At 42.6% G+C, this 17,833-nt stretch overlaps 1 protein-coding gene across 22 annotated transcripts in view; it reads left to right on the top strand.

Annotated features, from left to right (window-relative positions):
* Positions 1 to 12,739, top strand: part of ptprsa (protein tyrosine phosphatase receptor type Sa) — a 449,805-nt gene extending 437,066 nt beyond the window's left edge. For 12 of the 22 annotated variants that reach the window (XM_046301062.1, XM_046301171.1, XM_046301161.1 and 9 more), the window contains 3 exons: positions 7,829 to 7,964; positions 8,406 to 8,470; positions 12,200 to 12,739. In XM_046301062.1, coding sequence (XP_046157018.1) covers positions 7,829 to 7,964; positions 8,406 to 8,470; positions 12,200 to 12,215 — 217 coding nt within the window. In that variant the 3' untranslated portion in view covers positions 12,216 to 12,739. Of the gene's footprint in view, positions 1 to 7,828; positions 7,965 to 8,405 lie in introns of all 22 variants that reach the window. The other 10 variants (XM_046301129.1, XM_046301119.1, XM_046301210.1 and 7 more) reach the window with 1 other exon arrangement.
* The last annotated feature ends 5,094 nt before the right edge of the window (positions 12,740 to 17,833 follow it).

Genomic DNA, 17,833 nt, shown 5'->3' with positions numbered 1-17,833 from the left:
AGGTCTGGAGTGAACCAAGGGCTGTATCTGTTCTTGGTTCTGCATTTTTTGAACGGAGCATGCTTATCTAAAATGGTGAGGAAGTTACTTTTAAAGAATGACCAGGCATCCTCAACTGACGGGATGAGGTCAATGTCCTTCCAGGATACCCGGGCCAGGTCGATTAGAAAGGCCTGAAGTGTTTTAGGGAGCGTTTGACAGTGATGAGGGGAGGTCGTTTGACTGTGGCACCGTAGCGGATACAGGCAATGAGGCAGTGGTCGCTGAGATCCTGGTTGAAGACAGCGGTGGTGTATTTGGAGGGCCAGTTGGTCAGGATGACGTCTATGAGGGTGCCCTTGCTTACAGAGTTAGGGTTGTACCTGGTGGGTTCCTTGATGATTTGTGTGAGACTGAGGGCATCTAGCTTAGATTGTAGGACTGCCGGGGTGTTAAGCATATCCCAGTTTAGGTCACCTAACAGAACAAACTCTGAAGCTAGATGGCGGGCGATCAATTCACAAATGGTGTCTAGGGCACAGCTGGGAGCTGAGGGGGGACGGTAGCAGGCGGCAACAGTGAGAGACTTATTTCTGGAGAGAGTAATTTTCAGAATTAGTAGTTCGAACTGTTTGGGTATGGACCTGGAAAGTATGACATTACTTTGCAGGCTATCTCTGCAGCAGACTGCAACTCCTCCCCCTTTGGCAGCTCTATCTTGACGGAAGATGTTATAGTTGGGTATGGAAATCTCTGAATTTTTGGTGGCCTTCCTGAGCCAGGATTCAGACACGGCAAGGACATCAGGGTTAGCAGAGTGTGCTAAAGCAGTGAGTAAAACAAACTTAGGGAGGAGGCTTCTGATGTTGACATGCATGAAACCAAGGCTTTTTTGATCACAGAAGTCAACAAATGAGGGTACCTGGGGACATGCAGGGCCTGGGTTTACCTCCACATCACCCGCGGAACAGAGAAGGAGTAGTATGAGGGTGCGGCTAAAGGCTATCAAAACTGGTCGCCTAGAGCGTTGGGGACAGAGAATAAGAGGAGCAGGTTTCTGGGCATGGTAGAATATATTCAGGGCATAATGCGCAGACAGGGGTATGGTGGGGTGCGGGTACGGCGGAGGTAAGCCCAGGCACTGGGTGATGATGAGAGAGGTTTTATCTCTGGACATGCTGGTTGTAATGGGTGAGGTCACCGCATATGTGGGAGGTGGGACATAGGAGCTATCAGGGGTATGAGGAGTGGGACTAGGGGCTCCATTGTGAACTAAAACAATAATAATAATATAACTAACCTGATAACTAACCTGAGCAACAGTATACAAGGCATATTGACATTTGAGAGAGACATACAGCGAGGCATACAGTAATCACAGGTGTTGAATTGGGAAAGCTAGCTAAAACAGTGGGTGAGACAACAGCTAATCAGCTAGGATAACAACAGCAGGTAAAATGGCATTGACTAGGCAACGGGGCCGACAGATAAAACAAACAAGCAGAATGGAGTACCGTGATTAATGGACAGTCCAGCGTGCATCAGCTATGTAGCCAAGTGATCAGAGTCCAGGGGCAGCGGTGGATGGGGCAGGGGGGGCTGGACTGGCGAGTGTTATCCAGGTTAAAAAACTAACAATGACTAAATAGCTTGTAGCTAGTTAGCTGGTTAGCTTCTGGAGGTTCTTGAGTGTGTTCTAAAAATTAAAAATAATAGCGATTCCGTATCACATTGGGTGAGGCAGGTTTCCGGAAGGTATAAACACATTTTTTTAAATCGGGAAGAGATAGAAAATACATATGGGCCACTGCGTGTTTGGGACGCGGCGATGCAGACGGTTAGCAGGCCTGTGCTAACAAGCTAACAGATTAGCAGGCCGGGGTAAACAAGGTAGTAGTTAGCGGACCTGGGCTAAACAAGCTAGCAGTTAGCATGCCGAATTAGCAAGCAAGGAGATAGCGAGGGCTAGAGAGTTAGCCTTTGGAGGACGTCGCGATGGGGTGAGTCTGTTTATTCCTCTTCATGCAGTGACATCGATAGACCGGTTGTGGGTCCGGGTATTGTAGCCCAGGAGTATGCTAGGAGCACAGGAGCTCTGGCCGGGCTAGCTTCAAGCTACGTGGGTGGAAACGCTAGCCAGGAGTAATCAACCAGGGTTGCGGTTTAGCTCGATAGCTAGTTGTGAAGATCCAGCTGAAAAATGTTCCGTTTGCGGTGGGAATCTGGGGATAAAAAAATAAATAGGTCCGTTATGCTCTGGTTAGCGTCGCGTTGTTCGAACTGGCGAGAGCTTTCCGAGCTAAAGGTTAGCTGATGACCGGTTAGCTGAAGACCGATAGCATAGCTGGTGGTTAGCTGGCAAGCTTCAGTTGAGGGGTTCCGGTTCCGAAGTAAATATAAATACTTTAGGAAAAGTAGCTACATTGGGTGAGGCGGGTTGCACGATAGTATTTGGAAGCTTAGGTTTAGCAAAATGTTTTTAAAGATATGCGAAGAAAAATATCTAAAACGAAAAAGAGACGATATTTACAGAGAGACGATACGACAGGACGACTTACTGCTACGCCATCTTGGAACTATGTCTCTGATCAAAAATTGACACAGGGTGTCATTTGGGATGCAAAGAGTTATTGCAGTACTCAAACACCTCGGGAATTGTCTCTCTTCTGTCACAATGCATGTTGGGAAATTGGGAAGGAGTTAGGGATGCTCCCACCCTCCATTGATAGTTCTTGGAAAGCTCCGGAAGCCCAGTACTGAGAGCTGGGCTCTGCTACAGTCAGTCAGTGTGTATTTCAGTCTCTTTCCACCTACTCGCACCGTGTCATATCTAAAGATGGTAGTACATTCTTTCTTTCTCTCTCACTTTCTCTCTTGCTTTGGTTTCCATCCCCCTCTATCTCTCATCCCTCCATATATTGTCTCAGTCCCTTGCACTTCCCGTGTCTCTCTCTCTCTCTCTCTCTCTCTCTGTCTCTCTGTCTCTCCCTCTTTCTCCCTCTCTCTCTCCTTCCTCTCATTCAGCACTGCTTTCCACATCTGTCAGATTTAAAGTCTGTCTATTTAGATGGAGACGAGCTTATGTCAAATTAGTGTCAAAAGTTGAGGATTTTAGCTAACCCAAACTCTTTTTCTAACCTTAACCTAATTTTCCTAACCTGCTGTGTTAGTTCTCCTAACCTGCTACGAAAACATTTATTCTGAGAAAAGCTGTACCCCATCTAGTCCAAAACACCCTGTGACAAGCTGTGACCAGCTCCCAGGGAAGAGCTTTCACCACACTGCAGGGGAGGATAGGATTGGTGTGGATGGGGTTAGAGGGATGGAGGGATAGCAGTGGGGCGTGGTGGAACAGTTGTTGAGAGGACTGAATGGGGACAGACTTTGTGGTGACACAAGAAGGCGAGGAAGCACGGACTCTATAGGGATGCTCAACTCTTTGTCCTTAGTTCCATTTTGGGGGGGGGGTTATCATTGGTGACCTTTCAACTCCAGTCCACTACCGACTTTCGCAACCCCTGTCTTCTCCTCTTCTATCTCCAGTCAGAAACCGTCATGGGGTGGGTAGGATGAAAATACAGATCTGCTGTCATATCAATTATTGTTCCATTGGTGAAGGGGAAGTCATTTCACACCAAAGCAGCTTACAGAGACAGCCCTCAAGAATTTCAGGATCAAACTTAAGACTCACCCTATTTCTGGGGACTGTTACAGAGAAAGGTTTGCAATGGGGACTTAATGAGGTGGAGTTTGTGTGTGTGTGCGTTCATGTGGGTTCGAGATTGTGTACGTTCATGCACGCGTGTGTTCATTTTGTGTTGTGTCGGTGTGTGGGCAGGCATCAAAGTCAATTGTGTACATGCATCACATCAATATTACCTCTGACATGATCAGCTTAGAGTCTGGTGTTAAACCGTGTAGCGACGGCACATGATGACTGGTATCTGAGGACAGGAGAAATAACAACCTTGATGACTGGTATCTGAGGACAGGAGAAATAACAACCTTGATGACTGGTATCTGAGGACAGGAGAAATAACAACCTTGATGACTGGTATCTGAGAACAGGAGAAATAACAACCTTGATGACTGGTATCTGAGGACAGGAGAAATAACAACCTTGATGACTGGTATCTGAGGACAGGAGAAATAACAACCTTGATGACTGGTATCTGAGAACAGGAGAAATAACAACCTTGATGACTGGTATCTGAGAACAGGAGAAATAACAACCTTGATGACTGGTATCTGAGGACAGGAGAAATAACAACCTTGATGACTGGTATCTGAGGACAGGAGAAATAACAACCTTGATGACTGGTATCTGAGAACAGGAGAAATAACAACCTTGATGACTGGTATCTGAGGACAGGAGAAATAACAACCTTGATGACTGGTATCTGAGGACAGGAGAAATAACAACCTTGATGACTGGTATCTAGGGACAGGAGAAATAACAACCTTGATGACTGGTATCTGAGGACAGGAGAAATAACAACCTTGATGACTGGTATCTGAGGACAGGAGAAATAACAACCTTGATGACTGGTATCTGAGGACAGGAGAAATAACAACCTTGATGACTGGTATCTGAGGACAGGAGAAATAACAACCTTGATGACTGGTATCTGAGGACAGGAGAAATAACAACCATGATGACTGGTATCTGAGGACAGGAGAAATAACAACCTTGATGACTGGTATCTGAGGACAGGAGAAATAACAACCATGATGACTGGTATCTGAGGACAGGAGAAATAACAACCATGATGACTGGTATCTGAGGACAGGAGAAATAACAACCTTGATGACTGGTATCTGAGGACAGGAGAAATAACAACCTTGATGACTGGTATCTGAGGACAGGAGAAATAACAACCATGATGACTGGTATCTGAGGACAGGAGAAATAACAACCATGATGACTGGTATCTGAGGACAGGAGAAATAACAACCATGATGACTGGTATCTGAGGACAGGAGAAATAACAACCTTGATGACTGGTATCTGAGGAGATGTAATGCTCCGGGTGTCGTGGGTGTGAAGCCAAATGCAGGAGACAGAGTTCAATGCTGTGCGTCTTTTAATAGCACCAACGCACCACAGGGTGCTCACAAAAGTTACGTTCCCAAAACACAGGGAATCAAAAAATACAATGGAAAAATAAACGACCAGGCACTAACACGTACCTTTAAAACAGAGCCGAAGGCTACAATGAAATAATCCCGCACAACAACCAGGCAGGCCGGCGGTCTAATAAAGACAAACTAATTAACATAAACAGGTGCTACCACTAAACATACAAGGAGGGGGAGGAAAAACAATCCGTGGCAGCTAATAGGCCAGTGACGACGACCGCCGAGCTCCACCCGCCTGGGAAGGGGAAACACCCTCGGTCGAACTCGTGACAGGACAGGAGAAATAACAACCTTGATGACTGGTATCTGAGGACAGGAGAAATAACAACCTTGATGACTGGTATCTGAGAACAGGAGAAATAACAACCTTGATGACTGGTATCTAGGGACAGGAGAAATAACAACCTTGATGACTGGTATCTGAGAACAGGAGAAATAACAACCTTGATGACTGGTATCTAGGGACAGGAGAAATAACAACCTTGATGACTGGTATCTGAGGACAGGAGAAATAACAACCTTGATGACTGGTATCTAGGGACAGGAGAAATAACAACCTTGATGACTGGTATCTGAGGACAGGAGAAATAACAACCTTGATGACTGGTATCTGAGAACAGGAGAAATAACAACCTTGATGACTGGTATCTAGGGACAGGAGAAATAACAACCTTGATGACTGGTATCTAGGGACAGGAGAAATAACAACCTTGATGACTGGTATCTAGGGACAGGAGAAATAACAACCTTGATGACTGGTATCTAGGGACAGGAGAAATAACAACCTTAATGACTGGTATCTAGGGACAGGAGAAATAACAACCTTGATGACTGGTATCTAGGGACAGGAGAAATAACAACCTTGATGACTGGTATCTAGGGACAGGAGAAATAACAACCTTGATGACTGGTATCTAGGGACAGGAGAAATAACAACCTTGATGACTGGTATCTAGGGACAGGAGAAATAACAACCTTGATGACTGGTATCTGAGGACAGGAGAAATAACAACCTTGATGACTGGTATCTGAGAACAGGAGAAATAACAACCTTGATGACTGGTATCTGAGAACAGGAGAAATAACAACCTTGATGACTGGTATCTGAGAACAGGAGAAATAACAACCTTGATGACTGGTATCTAGGGACAGGAGAAATAACAACCTTGATGACTGGTATCTGAGGACAGGAGAAATAACAACCTTGATGACTGGTATCTGAGGACAGGAGAAATAACAACCTTGATGACTGGTATCTAGGGACAGGAGAAATAACAACCTTGATGACTGGTATCTAGGGACAGGAGAAATAACAACCTTGATGACTGGTATCTGAGGACAGGAGAAATAACAACCTTGATGACTGGTATCTGAGGACAGGAGAAATAACAACCTTGATGACTGGTATCTGAGGACAGGAGAAATAACAACCATGATGACTGGTATCTGAGGACAGGAGAAATAACAACCTTGATGACTGGTATCTAGGGACAGGAGAAATAACAACCTTGATGACTGGTATCTGAGGACAGGAGAAATAACAACCTTGATGACTGGTATCTGAGGACAGGAGAAATAACAACCTTGATGACTGGTATCTGAGAACAGGAGAAATAACAACCTTGATGACTGGTATCTGAGGACAGGAGAAATAACAACCTTGATGACTGGTATCTGAGGACAGGAGAAATAACAACCTTGATGACTGGTATCTGAGGACAGGAGAAATAACAACCTTGATGACTGGTATCTGAGGACAGGAGAAATAACAACCTTGATGACTGGTATCTGAGGACAGGAGAAATAACAACCTTGATGACTGGTATCTGAGGACAGGAGAAATAACAACCTTGATGACTGGTATCTGAGGACAGGAGAAATAACAACCTTGATGACTGGTATCTGAGGACAGGAGAAATAACAACCTTGATGACTGGTATCTGAGAACAGGAGAAATAACAACCTTGATGACTGGTATCTGAGAACAGGAGAAATAACAACCTTGATGACTGGTATCTAGGGACAGGAGAAATAACAACCTTGATGACTGGTATCTAGGGACAGGAGAAATAACAACCTTGATGACTGGTATCTGAGAACAGGAGAAATAACAACCTTGATGACTGGTATCTGAGAACAGGAGAAATAACAACCTTGATGACTGGTATCTGAGGACAGGAGAAATAACAACCTTGATGACTGGTATCTAGGGACAGGAGAAATAACAACCTTGATGACTGGTATCTGAGAACAGGAGAAATAACAACCTTGATGAGTAGTATCTGAGAACAGGAGAAATAACAACCTTGATGACTGGTATCTGAGGACAGGAGAAATAACAACCTTGATGACTGGTATCTGAGGACAGGAGAAATAACAACCTTGATGACTGGTATCTAGGGACAGGAGAAATAACAACCTTGATGACTGGTATCTGAGGACAGGAGAAATAACAACCTTGATGACTGGTATCTAGGGACAGGAGAAATAACAACTTTCAAAATGGACGCCTTATAGAGCTGTTTGCATTATTGTTGGACTTCATCTGTTATACTGATGATAATAATCATCATAATAATAATTTGGTGGGTTCTTATATTGGTTACATTTCACACATGAACAAGTGTGTATTAATATGCATGTGTGAATTGGAAATGTTTCAATATCCCAGCATATCCCCTGAGATCTGTGTGTCTGTGTGTGTTTCCAGTGCGGGGGTTGGCCGGACCGGTGTCTTCACCACACTCAGCATTGTGCTGGAGAGGATGCGCTATGAAGGCGTGGTAGACATCTTTCAGACGGTCAAGATGCTGCGGACACAGAGGCCGGCCATGGTCCAGACAGAGGTGAGGGGTCACTCCGAACCCACAGGTTCTCATGGATATTGTAGTTTTTTGTAGCATTGATACTGTCTGTAAGTCTTAGAGCTGCTGCTAAGTTCGGCTTGTAGTATTATATTGAATATTATAAATTGGGTGGTTGGAACCCTGAATGCTGATTAGCTGACAGCCGTGGTATATCAGACCGTATACCACGGTGATGACAAAACATTTCTTTATACTGTTCTAATTACGTTGGTAACCAGTTTGTAATAGAAATAAGGCACGTAGGGGGTTTGTGGTATCTGGCCAATATACCACGGCTAAGGTCTGTATCTGAGAACAGCCGTTAGCCGTGGTATATTTACCATATACCACAACCCCTCATGCCTTATTGTTTAAGTGAAGTATCTCCTGTTCGCTGCTGAACAAAATTAATGTTGAATGTTGTTTATTTTGTCTATGCAGGATGAATATCAGTTTTGCTACCAGGCGGGTCTGGAGTACCTAGGAAGCTTTGATCACTATGCAACGTAAGAATCCATCTCGTCCCCCAAATCCTATGTCCCCCTCAACAGTCTCCTGAGCCATAGAAATGAAAACAACAACAGCAGCCAGAAAACTAAATTCAACCAACAGAATAGCAAACGAATTGTAGATTATTATTTTTTATTTTTTTTAAAGTCAACAATAGTGCAATTCCAATTGGACCCAATGGACTTTGATGTCGGTGAGGAAACCGTAAATGACTCCATCAGCAGAACTAATTGACGCCCTCACTCTGAAGAAAGGAACCAAAAGTGGTGGCTCAAGCTGTGGGGTGGGAATAATTAAAGTGTTGGACTGCTAACCTTACCTCAAGTGTTCAGATGTGGAGGTGGACAATGTAAACATTTCGTGGACATCTATTAAAAATTAACTACGTTACAAACAATACAACAGTGAATGAAGGAAAAAACCAACTGGGAAAAACGGAGAAAATGGTGGAGTGGATGTAGCTTTAAATGGGGAAGCACCGTTTCTACCATGTAAGGACAGAGGTTCACAGTGTTTATAAACACTTCTGATGGAAAACTGTGGTTGCCTGTGAAACACAGATGATTGTCCCCAAAATGTCAGACACCTCTGATGAGACAAACACACTGAGTTAACAGTAAGGTACTGGCAACAGAAGTCGACCTCCATTCGGGACCCCCTACCACACTCATCCTTCTCTCTAAGCAAGATAACTTCTACTGCCCATAGTTCTGTTTCAACCTTAGAAGCTCAACTCCCAACATGTCCATCATCTCGTACAAAGGGCAGCCCTATAACCCTTCAACTCTTTGGGCTAAGAGGAGCTTCTGCAGTACAGAATATTCCGGGGGAAAGTGATGAAGGTGTCATATAGTGTCTGCCAGCGGTGGATAATGCCGATTCAATCAACTTACCGTTTCCGTTTCTCCATCACTTGACGTGTGGAGCTTCTTGAGGACAAACCCCAACATGTTTATACAGTAACCACTGACATAGTTCTCTTAGCCTCAGTCACCATGGAAACTGGGTGAAAAGAGACCACTCTTGCAAGACCAGATGAATGACAATGAAGTCCCTTGACTTTTTACTGTCACTCTTCGTTCAGGACTAGTTTTTACTGGTGCAGGGCCCAACATATTGACCGAGTGGAATCACCACAGGAGAACTTGGCATGGTGAATGGTGGCAACTGAGCTCTCTTTGCAAACTTGTACAGTGACCAACAACCCATTGTAATCATTTGTTAATTTTGTCTTACAATTACTTGTATTTCTGGGGGTTTTCTGTCAATACTAAACATGCTGCTTATTCTCCTGTATGCTGTAAGTGTGACTGTGGTATGGGATGACAATGGAGGTGCCTGGTCTGGTGTCAGTTTGCACCCATGCGACTGAAACTGAAAGTGCATCCACATGCCCCCCCCCTCCCTCCCTCCCCCATCAACTCCTCTCGGCCTCCTCTGGACTCACTGTCTCACACGACATTCATGTCCCAAGCTTGACTTAAAGAGAGAGACTAGCTCTCTACTAACAGTGGAAGGACAGTGGTTGTGAGGAACTGAGTTGATAACCCAGAGAAAGGTTCCTGTCTTTTCTCTTCCACCTATTGGCCAAAGGCCACTGTGGATGACTGGCCAAAGGCCACTGTGGATGAGTGGTCAAAGGCCACTGTAGATGACTGGCCAAAGGCCACTGTGGATGACTGGCCAAAGGCCACTGTGGATGACTGGCCAAAGGCCACTGTGGATGACTGGCCAAAGGCCACTGTGGATGACTGGCCACAGGCCACTGTGGATGACTGGCCACAGGCCACTGTGGATGACTGGCCACAGGCCACTGTGGATGACTGGCCACAGGCCACTGTGGATGACTGGCCACGGGCCACTGTGGATGACTGGCCACAGGCCACTGTGGATGACTGGCCACAGGCCACTGTGGATGACTGGCCACAGGCCACTGTGGATGACTGGCCACAGGCCATTGTGGATGACTGGCCAAGGGCCACTGTGGATGATGTGAAAGTTATGTCCACGATAAAAATGACTTGCACATCACAAAACTTGAAATCTAAACAATCTAAACAATAGCAGGTCCGATTCTACCCACCATGTACACGTGTCTGACAAAAACAAGCCCTCAAAGCCCGCAATTGTATTTTTTCTCAGAGGTCTGTGCTTTGGTATACCCAGGAGTATGCTTTTACGATGGATTCTGGGAAGGTTTTGGGATTGGTATGTACACTAACAGAGTGATGAACGGAACTGTTTGTAGTCTTTCTTATTTCCAAAAAAAGCCTTATTGTTATTGTAACATTATGGAAACATGAATGTTGTGTTATTGATGACTATTGTTATTTTACTTTACATAGCTTACTTTCAATTTTTTTATTTTTTGTTTCGGTTTTTTAACAGAGATATTGTATCACATTTTTTTAAATTAGCAGGAAAAAAATGTAGGCTTATATGTTCATATTATGTTAAAAGACATTATATTTTTTCACTATAGAAATGTTATGTATAACTTGTGGATGTGTGCATATATATATATATATATCACACATTCATATATATTTAAATGAAGAATATAAAGATGTATACAAACATATTTTTTTCTGTTTCTTATTTGTAGGTATTTTTTACCATAAACTTTCATTTTGCTCATGTAAAATGCTGATGGATTTGTTTTGTAGCCATGAACTTAACCTTGGGAAATATTGTGTGTTTCTCTGGAAACAATTAGCGGAGGTGTCTGGCCCGGGCGCCGCTCCTGCAACCCTTTTTAAATCCTACCACTTGGTAGACCTGTGCCGATAAGGAGATGGTGTCTTTTTAATTGTTGTTGAAATTACTATTATCATTAGCTAACAATAGTCATGTATTTGTTTGAGTATTATTTTCATATGTAGTAGATGAAATAGTCTACAAAGCATTCAATTGGAGGAAAGGTCTAACCCATTTTGCTGAATTTGCCAGACTAAAGGTGCTGTACTTTTTGACCATGTACAGACCGTCATCTCCCTCTTTCTCAGAAGTCCATCATTTCCTCCTCTTTCTTTTTCTTTTTCTTTTCAGACACAACACGATCATCCATTTGTTAGATATCAACTATAATCCAGAATATAACACCTGTAAATAAACAAACATATAGATTATATGTATTTGTTTGATTTAACTCTCAACGCTCTCTTACTTCAGATCAAATACTGAACTGCAAAGATAAGGTTCTGCTTATTGCAAAGTTCACAGTGTAAAGTGTACTTTCTCCCTTTGTAACATTTGTAGTCCACTCTGCTCTCTGTTCTTAAGTCCCCTCCCTCTCTGTTAAGAGAGGTCAATGACGACCCATAACTTTTGCCTCAGCACAGGTTTCTTGCAATCAAAATGGCGCCTGCTCTCTGGCCCCAAAGTGAACAGGGCTGGGAAACGGTAACCAAAGGACTATTCCTTTCCAAAACAAAAGCTCTATCTTTCCATCCCCAAAAAAGGAGAAGTGCTCTAGTTCCCAACTGCCTAAAAAGCCAAGAAGTGGATTGTCCATTGGCAGTCATAGAGAGAAACAAGAGATTTTCTCTACTACTTAGCAACTGGTCATAGTGCGATGACACAGCCATTAAGGGCAAAGTACTACAGTACACTACCACTGACCCTGAATCATGACATGATGTAAGAGGGTTCATTATACTGTAAGAACCTAGTACCATACTGTGTTCATTCTTATTATTATTTTTATGTTTTGTTACGGGATGCAGAATGAGTCAGGACTGAATGAGAAGGAGCCGTGTGATGCAAAGACTAGGACGAAGGAAGACGAAACAACAAAGACATTTCCAGCATATCCTTTTCAAGTGGGAATCGCAGACTTTTTCATATGAACAAATCTTGAAATTATCTTGAAATTAGGACTTTTTTATGACTGAATTCAAAGACTGGTTAAGGGCCAATGACAAAAAACAAGACTGGACATCTTTGGAAGTTTGTGCGATGTGCTACTCTTTGACTTCATGTTAAGATACCAGACTTTTGACAACAATAGCAGCCAAATCTACTGGAATGTTCAACCGAGGTTTTGAAATTAACAAAAGAGAAAAATTACTATAAAATAATAGAACCTATACGTACAACAGCCAACAAAAAGATAAAAAACCTAAGCTCAATCAAAATAGTTTTTCTTTGTATGAGGGCCAAGTGCTATCGCTTTCAAACTGTTACTTCTAACTGAAACAATGATTGGTTAAAAACCACTGTGTATGTAGATATGTTGACTTTGTATTAAAAAAATGTTGTCTGAATTTGTGCTATTATGTCGTTTTATTCATCTTTGCCCAACTATTGCCCAGATTTAAGTACAGTTAATTAGACCATCTGTGTATGGTAAGAGTACACACATTATAACAACAAATAATACAGTGCCTTGCGAAAGTATTCGGCCCCCTTGAACTTTGCGACCTTTTGCCACATTTCAGGCTTCAAACATAAAGATATAAAACTGTATTTTTTTTGTGAAGAATCAACAACAAGTGGGACACAATCATGAAGTGGAACGACATTTATTGGATATTTCAAACTTGTTTAACAAATCAAAAACTGAAAAATTGGGCGTGCAAAATGATTCAGCCCCCTGAAGTGAATACTTTGCATAGTACATCTTTCTTCCAGGAAGACATGCTACTGTACCAATAGTCACTGTTCCTTTATTCCGTGTTGCGTTCGTAAACATTGTTAAATCATATGTGTTATTGATTAAGACACTCTTGTTTGTTTCTTCCACCACTTTTTGTAAGTCATGGCTGTGTCCCCCTAATGGGAGCTTATTGTGACGAGACAAAATCCTTTTTGTAAGTCATGGCTGTGTCCCCCTAATGGGAGCTTATTGTGACGAGACAAAATCCTTTTTGTAAGTCATGGCTGTGTCCCCCTAATGGGAGCTTATTGTGACGAGACAAAATCCTTTTTGTAAGTCATGGCTGTGTCCCCCTAATGGGAGCTTATTGTGACGAGACAAAATCCTTTTTGTAAGTCATGGCTGTGTCCCCTAATTGGAGCTTATTGTGACGAGACAAAATCCTTTTTGTAAGTCATGGCTGTGTCCCCCTAATGGGAGCTTATTGTGACGAGACAAAATCCTTTTTGTAAGTCATGGCTGTGTCCCCCTAATGGGAGCTTATTGTGACGAGACAAAATCCTTTTTGTAAGTCATGGCTGTGTCCCCCTAATGGGAGCTTATTGTGACGAGACAAAATCCTTTTTGTAAGTCATGGCTGTGTCCCCCTAATGGGAGCTTATTGTGACGAGACAAAATCCTTTTTGTAAGTCATGGCTGTGTCCCCCTAATGGGAGCTTATTGTGACGAGACAAAATCCTTTTTGTAAGTCATGGCTGTGTCCCCCTAATGGGAGCTTATTGTGACGAGACAAAATCCTTTTTGTAAGTCATGGCTGTGTCCCCCTAATGGGAGCTTATTGTGACGAGACAAAATCCTTTTTGTAAGTCATGGCTGTGTCCCCCTAATGGGAGCTTATTGTGACGAGACAAAATCCTTTTTGTAAGTCATGGCTGTGTCCCCCTAATGGGAGCTTATTGTGACGAGACAAAATCCTTTTTGTAAGTCATGGCTGTGTCCCCCTAATGGGAGCTTATTGTGACGAGACAAAATCCGATAAATTCAGTTGTATTTGCATCTTTTTTTGTGAACACATGTATCTGCACTAATCTGTACATCTATACATCTATGTACACCTATAGCCCAGTAAAACATCAATTATCTCAAGTAGCAGACATAACAGGTTGTTTAAAACGTCTCAGGGCTGAAATCCCATTAACGGGATCGATATGACAACAGCCAGTGAAAGTGCAGGGCACCAAATTCAAAACAACAAAAATCTCATAATTAAAATTCCTCAAGCATACAAGTATTTACAGTGAAAGCACCACAAACAATTATGTTAGGTCACCACCAAGCCACAGAAAATCACAGCCATTTTTCCAGCCAAAGATAGGAGTCACAAAAAGCACAAATAGAGATAAAATTCATCACTAACCTTTGATGATCTTCATCAGATGACACTCATAGGACTTCATGTTACACAATACATGTATGTTTTGTTTGATAAAGGTCATATTTATAGCAAAAGATCTGAGTTTACATTGGCACGTTACGTTCAGTAGTTCCTAAAACATCCAGTGGTTTTGCATAGCCACATCAATTTACAGAAATACTCATCATAAATGTTGATGAAAATGTAAGTGTTACACATGGAATTTTAAAAAGGCTTTACGGCAAAAGCATAAGAAGCTATTATCTGATGATAGCACAACAGTAAACAAAGAGGGTAGCATATTTCAACCCTGCAGGCGCTCCACAAAACACAGAAATAAAATATAAAACATGGCTTACCTTTGACGAGCTTCTTTTGTTGGCACTCCAATGTGTCCCATAAACATCACAATTGGTCCTTTTGTTCGATTAATTCCGTCCATATATATCCAAAATGTCCATTTGTTTGGCGCGTTTGATCCAGAAAAAAACAGCTTCCAAATTGCACAACGTCACTACAAAATATTTCAAAAGTTGCCTGTAAACTTTGCCAAAACATTTCAAACTACTTTTGTAATACAACTTTAGGTATTTTTAAACGTTAATTATCGATCAAATTGAAGACAGGTCTATCTGTGTTACGTGTTCAATAAAGGAAGACAACAAACCAAGCTACTTTTCAAGTATTGCGCAACTCTCAACAGTGTTATGCAGTTCCTAGATGGCCATACTTCTTCATTGTACAAAGGAATAACCTCAACCAAATTCCAAAGACTGGTGATATCCAGTGGAAGTGGTAGGAACTGAAAACGAGTTCCTAAAAAAATATAGTTTCCCAATGAGATCTCACTGAACAGAGACCTCAAAAAGTCACATCTGAACAGTTAATCCTCTGGGTTTTGCCTGCTACATAAGTTCTGTTATACTCACAGACATGATTCAAACAGTTTTAGAAACTTCAGAGGGTCTTCTATCTAAATGTACTAATAATATGCATATCTTATGTTCTTGGCATGAGTAAAAAGAAGTTGAAATTGGGCACGCTATTTATCCAAAATTGAAAATGTTGCCCCCTATACCTTAAGAAGTTAATGCAACCGCTGTGTCAGATTTAAAAAAAACAGAAATCAGAAATAACATTATAAATATTCACTTACCTTTGATGATCTTCATCAGAATGCACTCCCAGGAATCCCAGTTCCACAATAAATGTTTGATTTGTTCGATAATGTCCATTATTTAAGTCCAAATAGCAATTTTTGTTAGGGCATTTCGTACACAAATCCAAACGCTCGTGCAGGTCCAGCCGAACGTCGGACGAAAAGTTCAAAAAGTTATTTTACATGTCGTAGAAACATTTGAAACTCCGTATAGAATCAATCTTTAAGATGTTTTTTCATAAATCTTCAATAACGTTCCAACCGGAGAATTCCGATGTCTGTAGAAAAGCAATGGAAGCAGGCCGCTCTCATGTGAAATGCGAGTGACCAGCACGTGGCTCTCTGCCAGACGCCTGACTCATTCCCCTCTCATTCAGCCCCACATCACAGTAGAAGCCTCATTCTAGATTCTAAAGACGGTTGACATCTAGTGGAAGCCTTAGGAAGTGCAACTTGACCCATATCCCACGGTGTATTCAATAGGGGCTGAGTTGAAAATCGACAAACCTCAGATTTCCCACTTCCTATTTGGATTTTTTCTCAGGTTTTTGCCTCTCATATGAGTTCTGTTATACTCACAGACATCATTCAAACAGTTTAGAAACTTCAGAGTGTTTTCTATCCAATACTAATATGCATATATTAGCAAGTGGGACTGAGGAGCAGGCCGTTTACTCTGGGCACCTCTGGGCACCTTATTCATCCAAGCTACTCAATACTGCCCCCAGCCATAAGTTCAAATGTGTTAAAAACATCTGTAGACCTACCTACTCCATTTCACTGAGAACCACTGTGGGCTTGCACCATGCATCCACAACATCTGTAGACCAACCTACTCCATTTCACTGAGAACCACTGTGGGCTTGCACCATGCATCCACAACATCTGTAGACCTACCTACTCCATTTCACTGAGAACCACTGTGGGCTTGCACCATGCATCCACAACATCTGTAGACCTACCTACTCCATTTCACTGAGAACCACTGTGGGCTTGCACCATGCATCCACAACATCTGTAGACCTACCTACTCCATTTCACTGAGAACCACTGTGGGCTTGCACCATGCATCCACAACATCTGTAGACCTACCTACTCCATTTCACTGAGAACCACTGTGGGCTTGCACCATGCATCCACAACATCTGTAGACCTACCTACTCCATTTCACTGAGAACCACTGTGGGCTTGCACCAGGCATCCACAACATCTGGAGACCTACCTACTCCATTTCACTGAGAACCACTGTGGGCTTGCACCATGCATCCACAACATCTGTAGACCTACCTACTCCATTTCACTGAGAACCACTGTGGGCTTGCACCATGCATCCACAACATCTGTAGACCTACCTACTCCATTTCACTGAGAACCACTGTGGGCTTGCACCATGCATCCACAACATCTGTAGACCTACCTACTCCATTTCACTGAGAACCACTGTGGGCTTGCACCATGCATCCACAACATCTGTAGACCTACCTACTCCATTTCACTGAGAACCACTGTGGGCTTGCACCATGCATCCACAACATCTGTAGACCTACCTACTCCATTTCACTGAGAACCACTGTGGGCTTGCACCATGCATCCACAACATCTGTAGACCTACCTACTCCATTTCACTGAGAACCACTGTGGGCTTGCACCATGCATCCACAACATCTGTAGACCTACCTACTCCATTTCACTGAGAACCACTGTGGGCTTGCACCATGCATCCACAACATCTGTAGACCTACCTACTCCATTTCACTGAGAACCACTATGGGCTTGCACCATGCATCCACAACATCTGACAAACCATGTAAGGGATAATCAACTTGGGGCTCTATGCGACATGAAACTCACCTTTCACAGAGTTGCATTATTTTCCAGAGAACGCATAGAGCCCCAAGTTGATTATCCATTTTATACCTTGGCTATAATTGAACAAATTTACCGCGACAATTGTGTTCATTTGCAGGTATAAATGTGTTCAACATCCACTGAAGTAGCTAGCAAGTTTACTAGATAGCGACAATAGTTGCCTTGGTAATCAAACCAAAATATTTGCTAGTTTAACTAACCAAACCATCAGTCCTAGCTTGCTATTATGAAAATGTAATTCAACAATGACAGTACATACAGTATATGCAGTACATACAGTGTATGCAGTATATACAGTGTATGCAGTATATACAGTATAT

Source organism: Oncorhynchus gorbuscha, linkage group LG02 (assembly GCF_021184085.1).
Source record: "Oncorhynchus gorbuscha isolate QuinsamMale2020 ecotype Even-year linkage group LG02, OgorEven_v1.0, whole genome shotgun sequence".
NCBI classification, from domain to species: Eukaryota; Metazoa; Chordata; class Actinopteri; order Salmoniformes; family Salmonidae; genus Oncorhynchus; species Oncorhynchus gorbuscha.
This window is presented reverse-complemented; position numbering and strand designations above follow the sequence as displayed.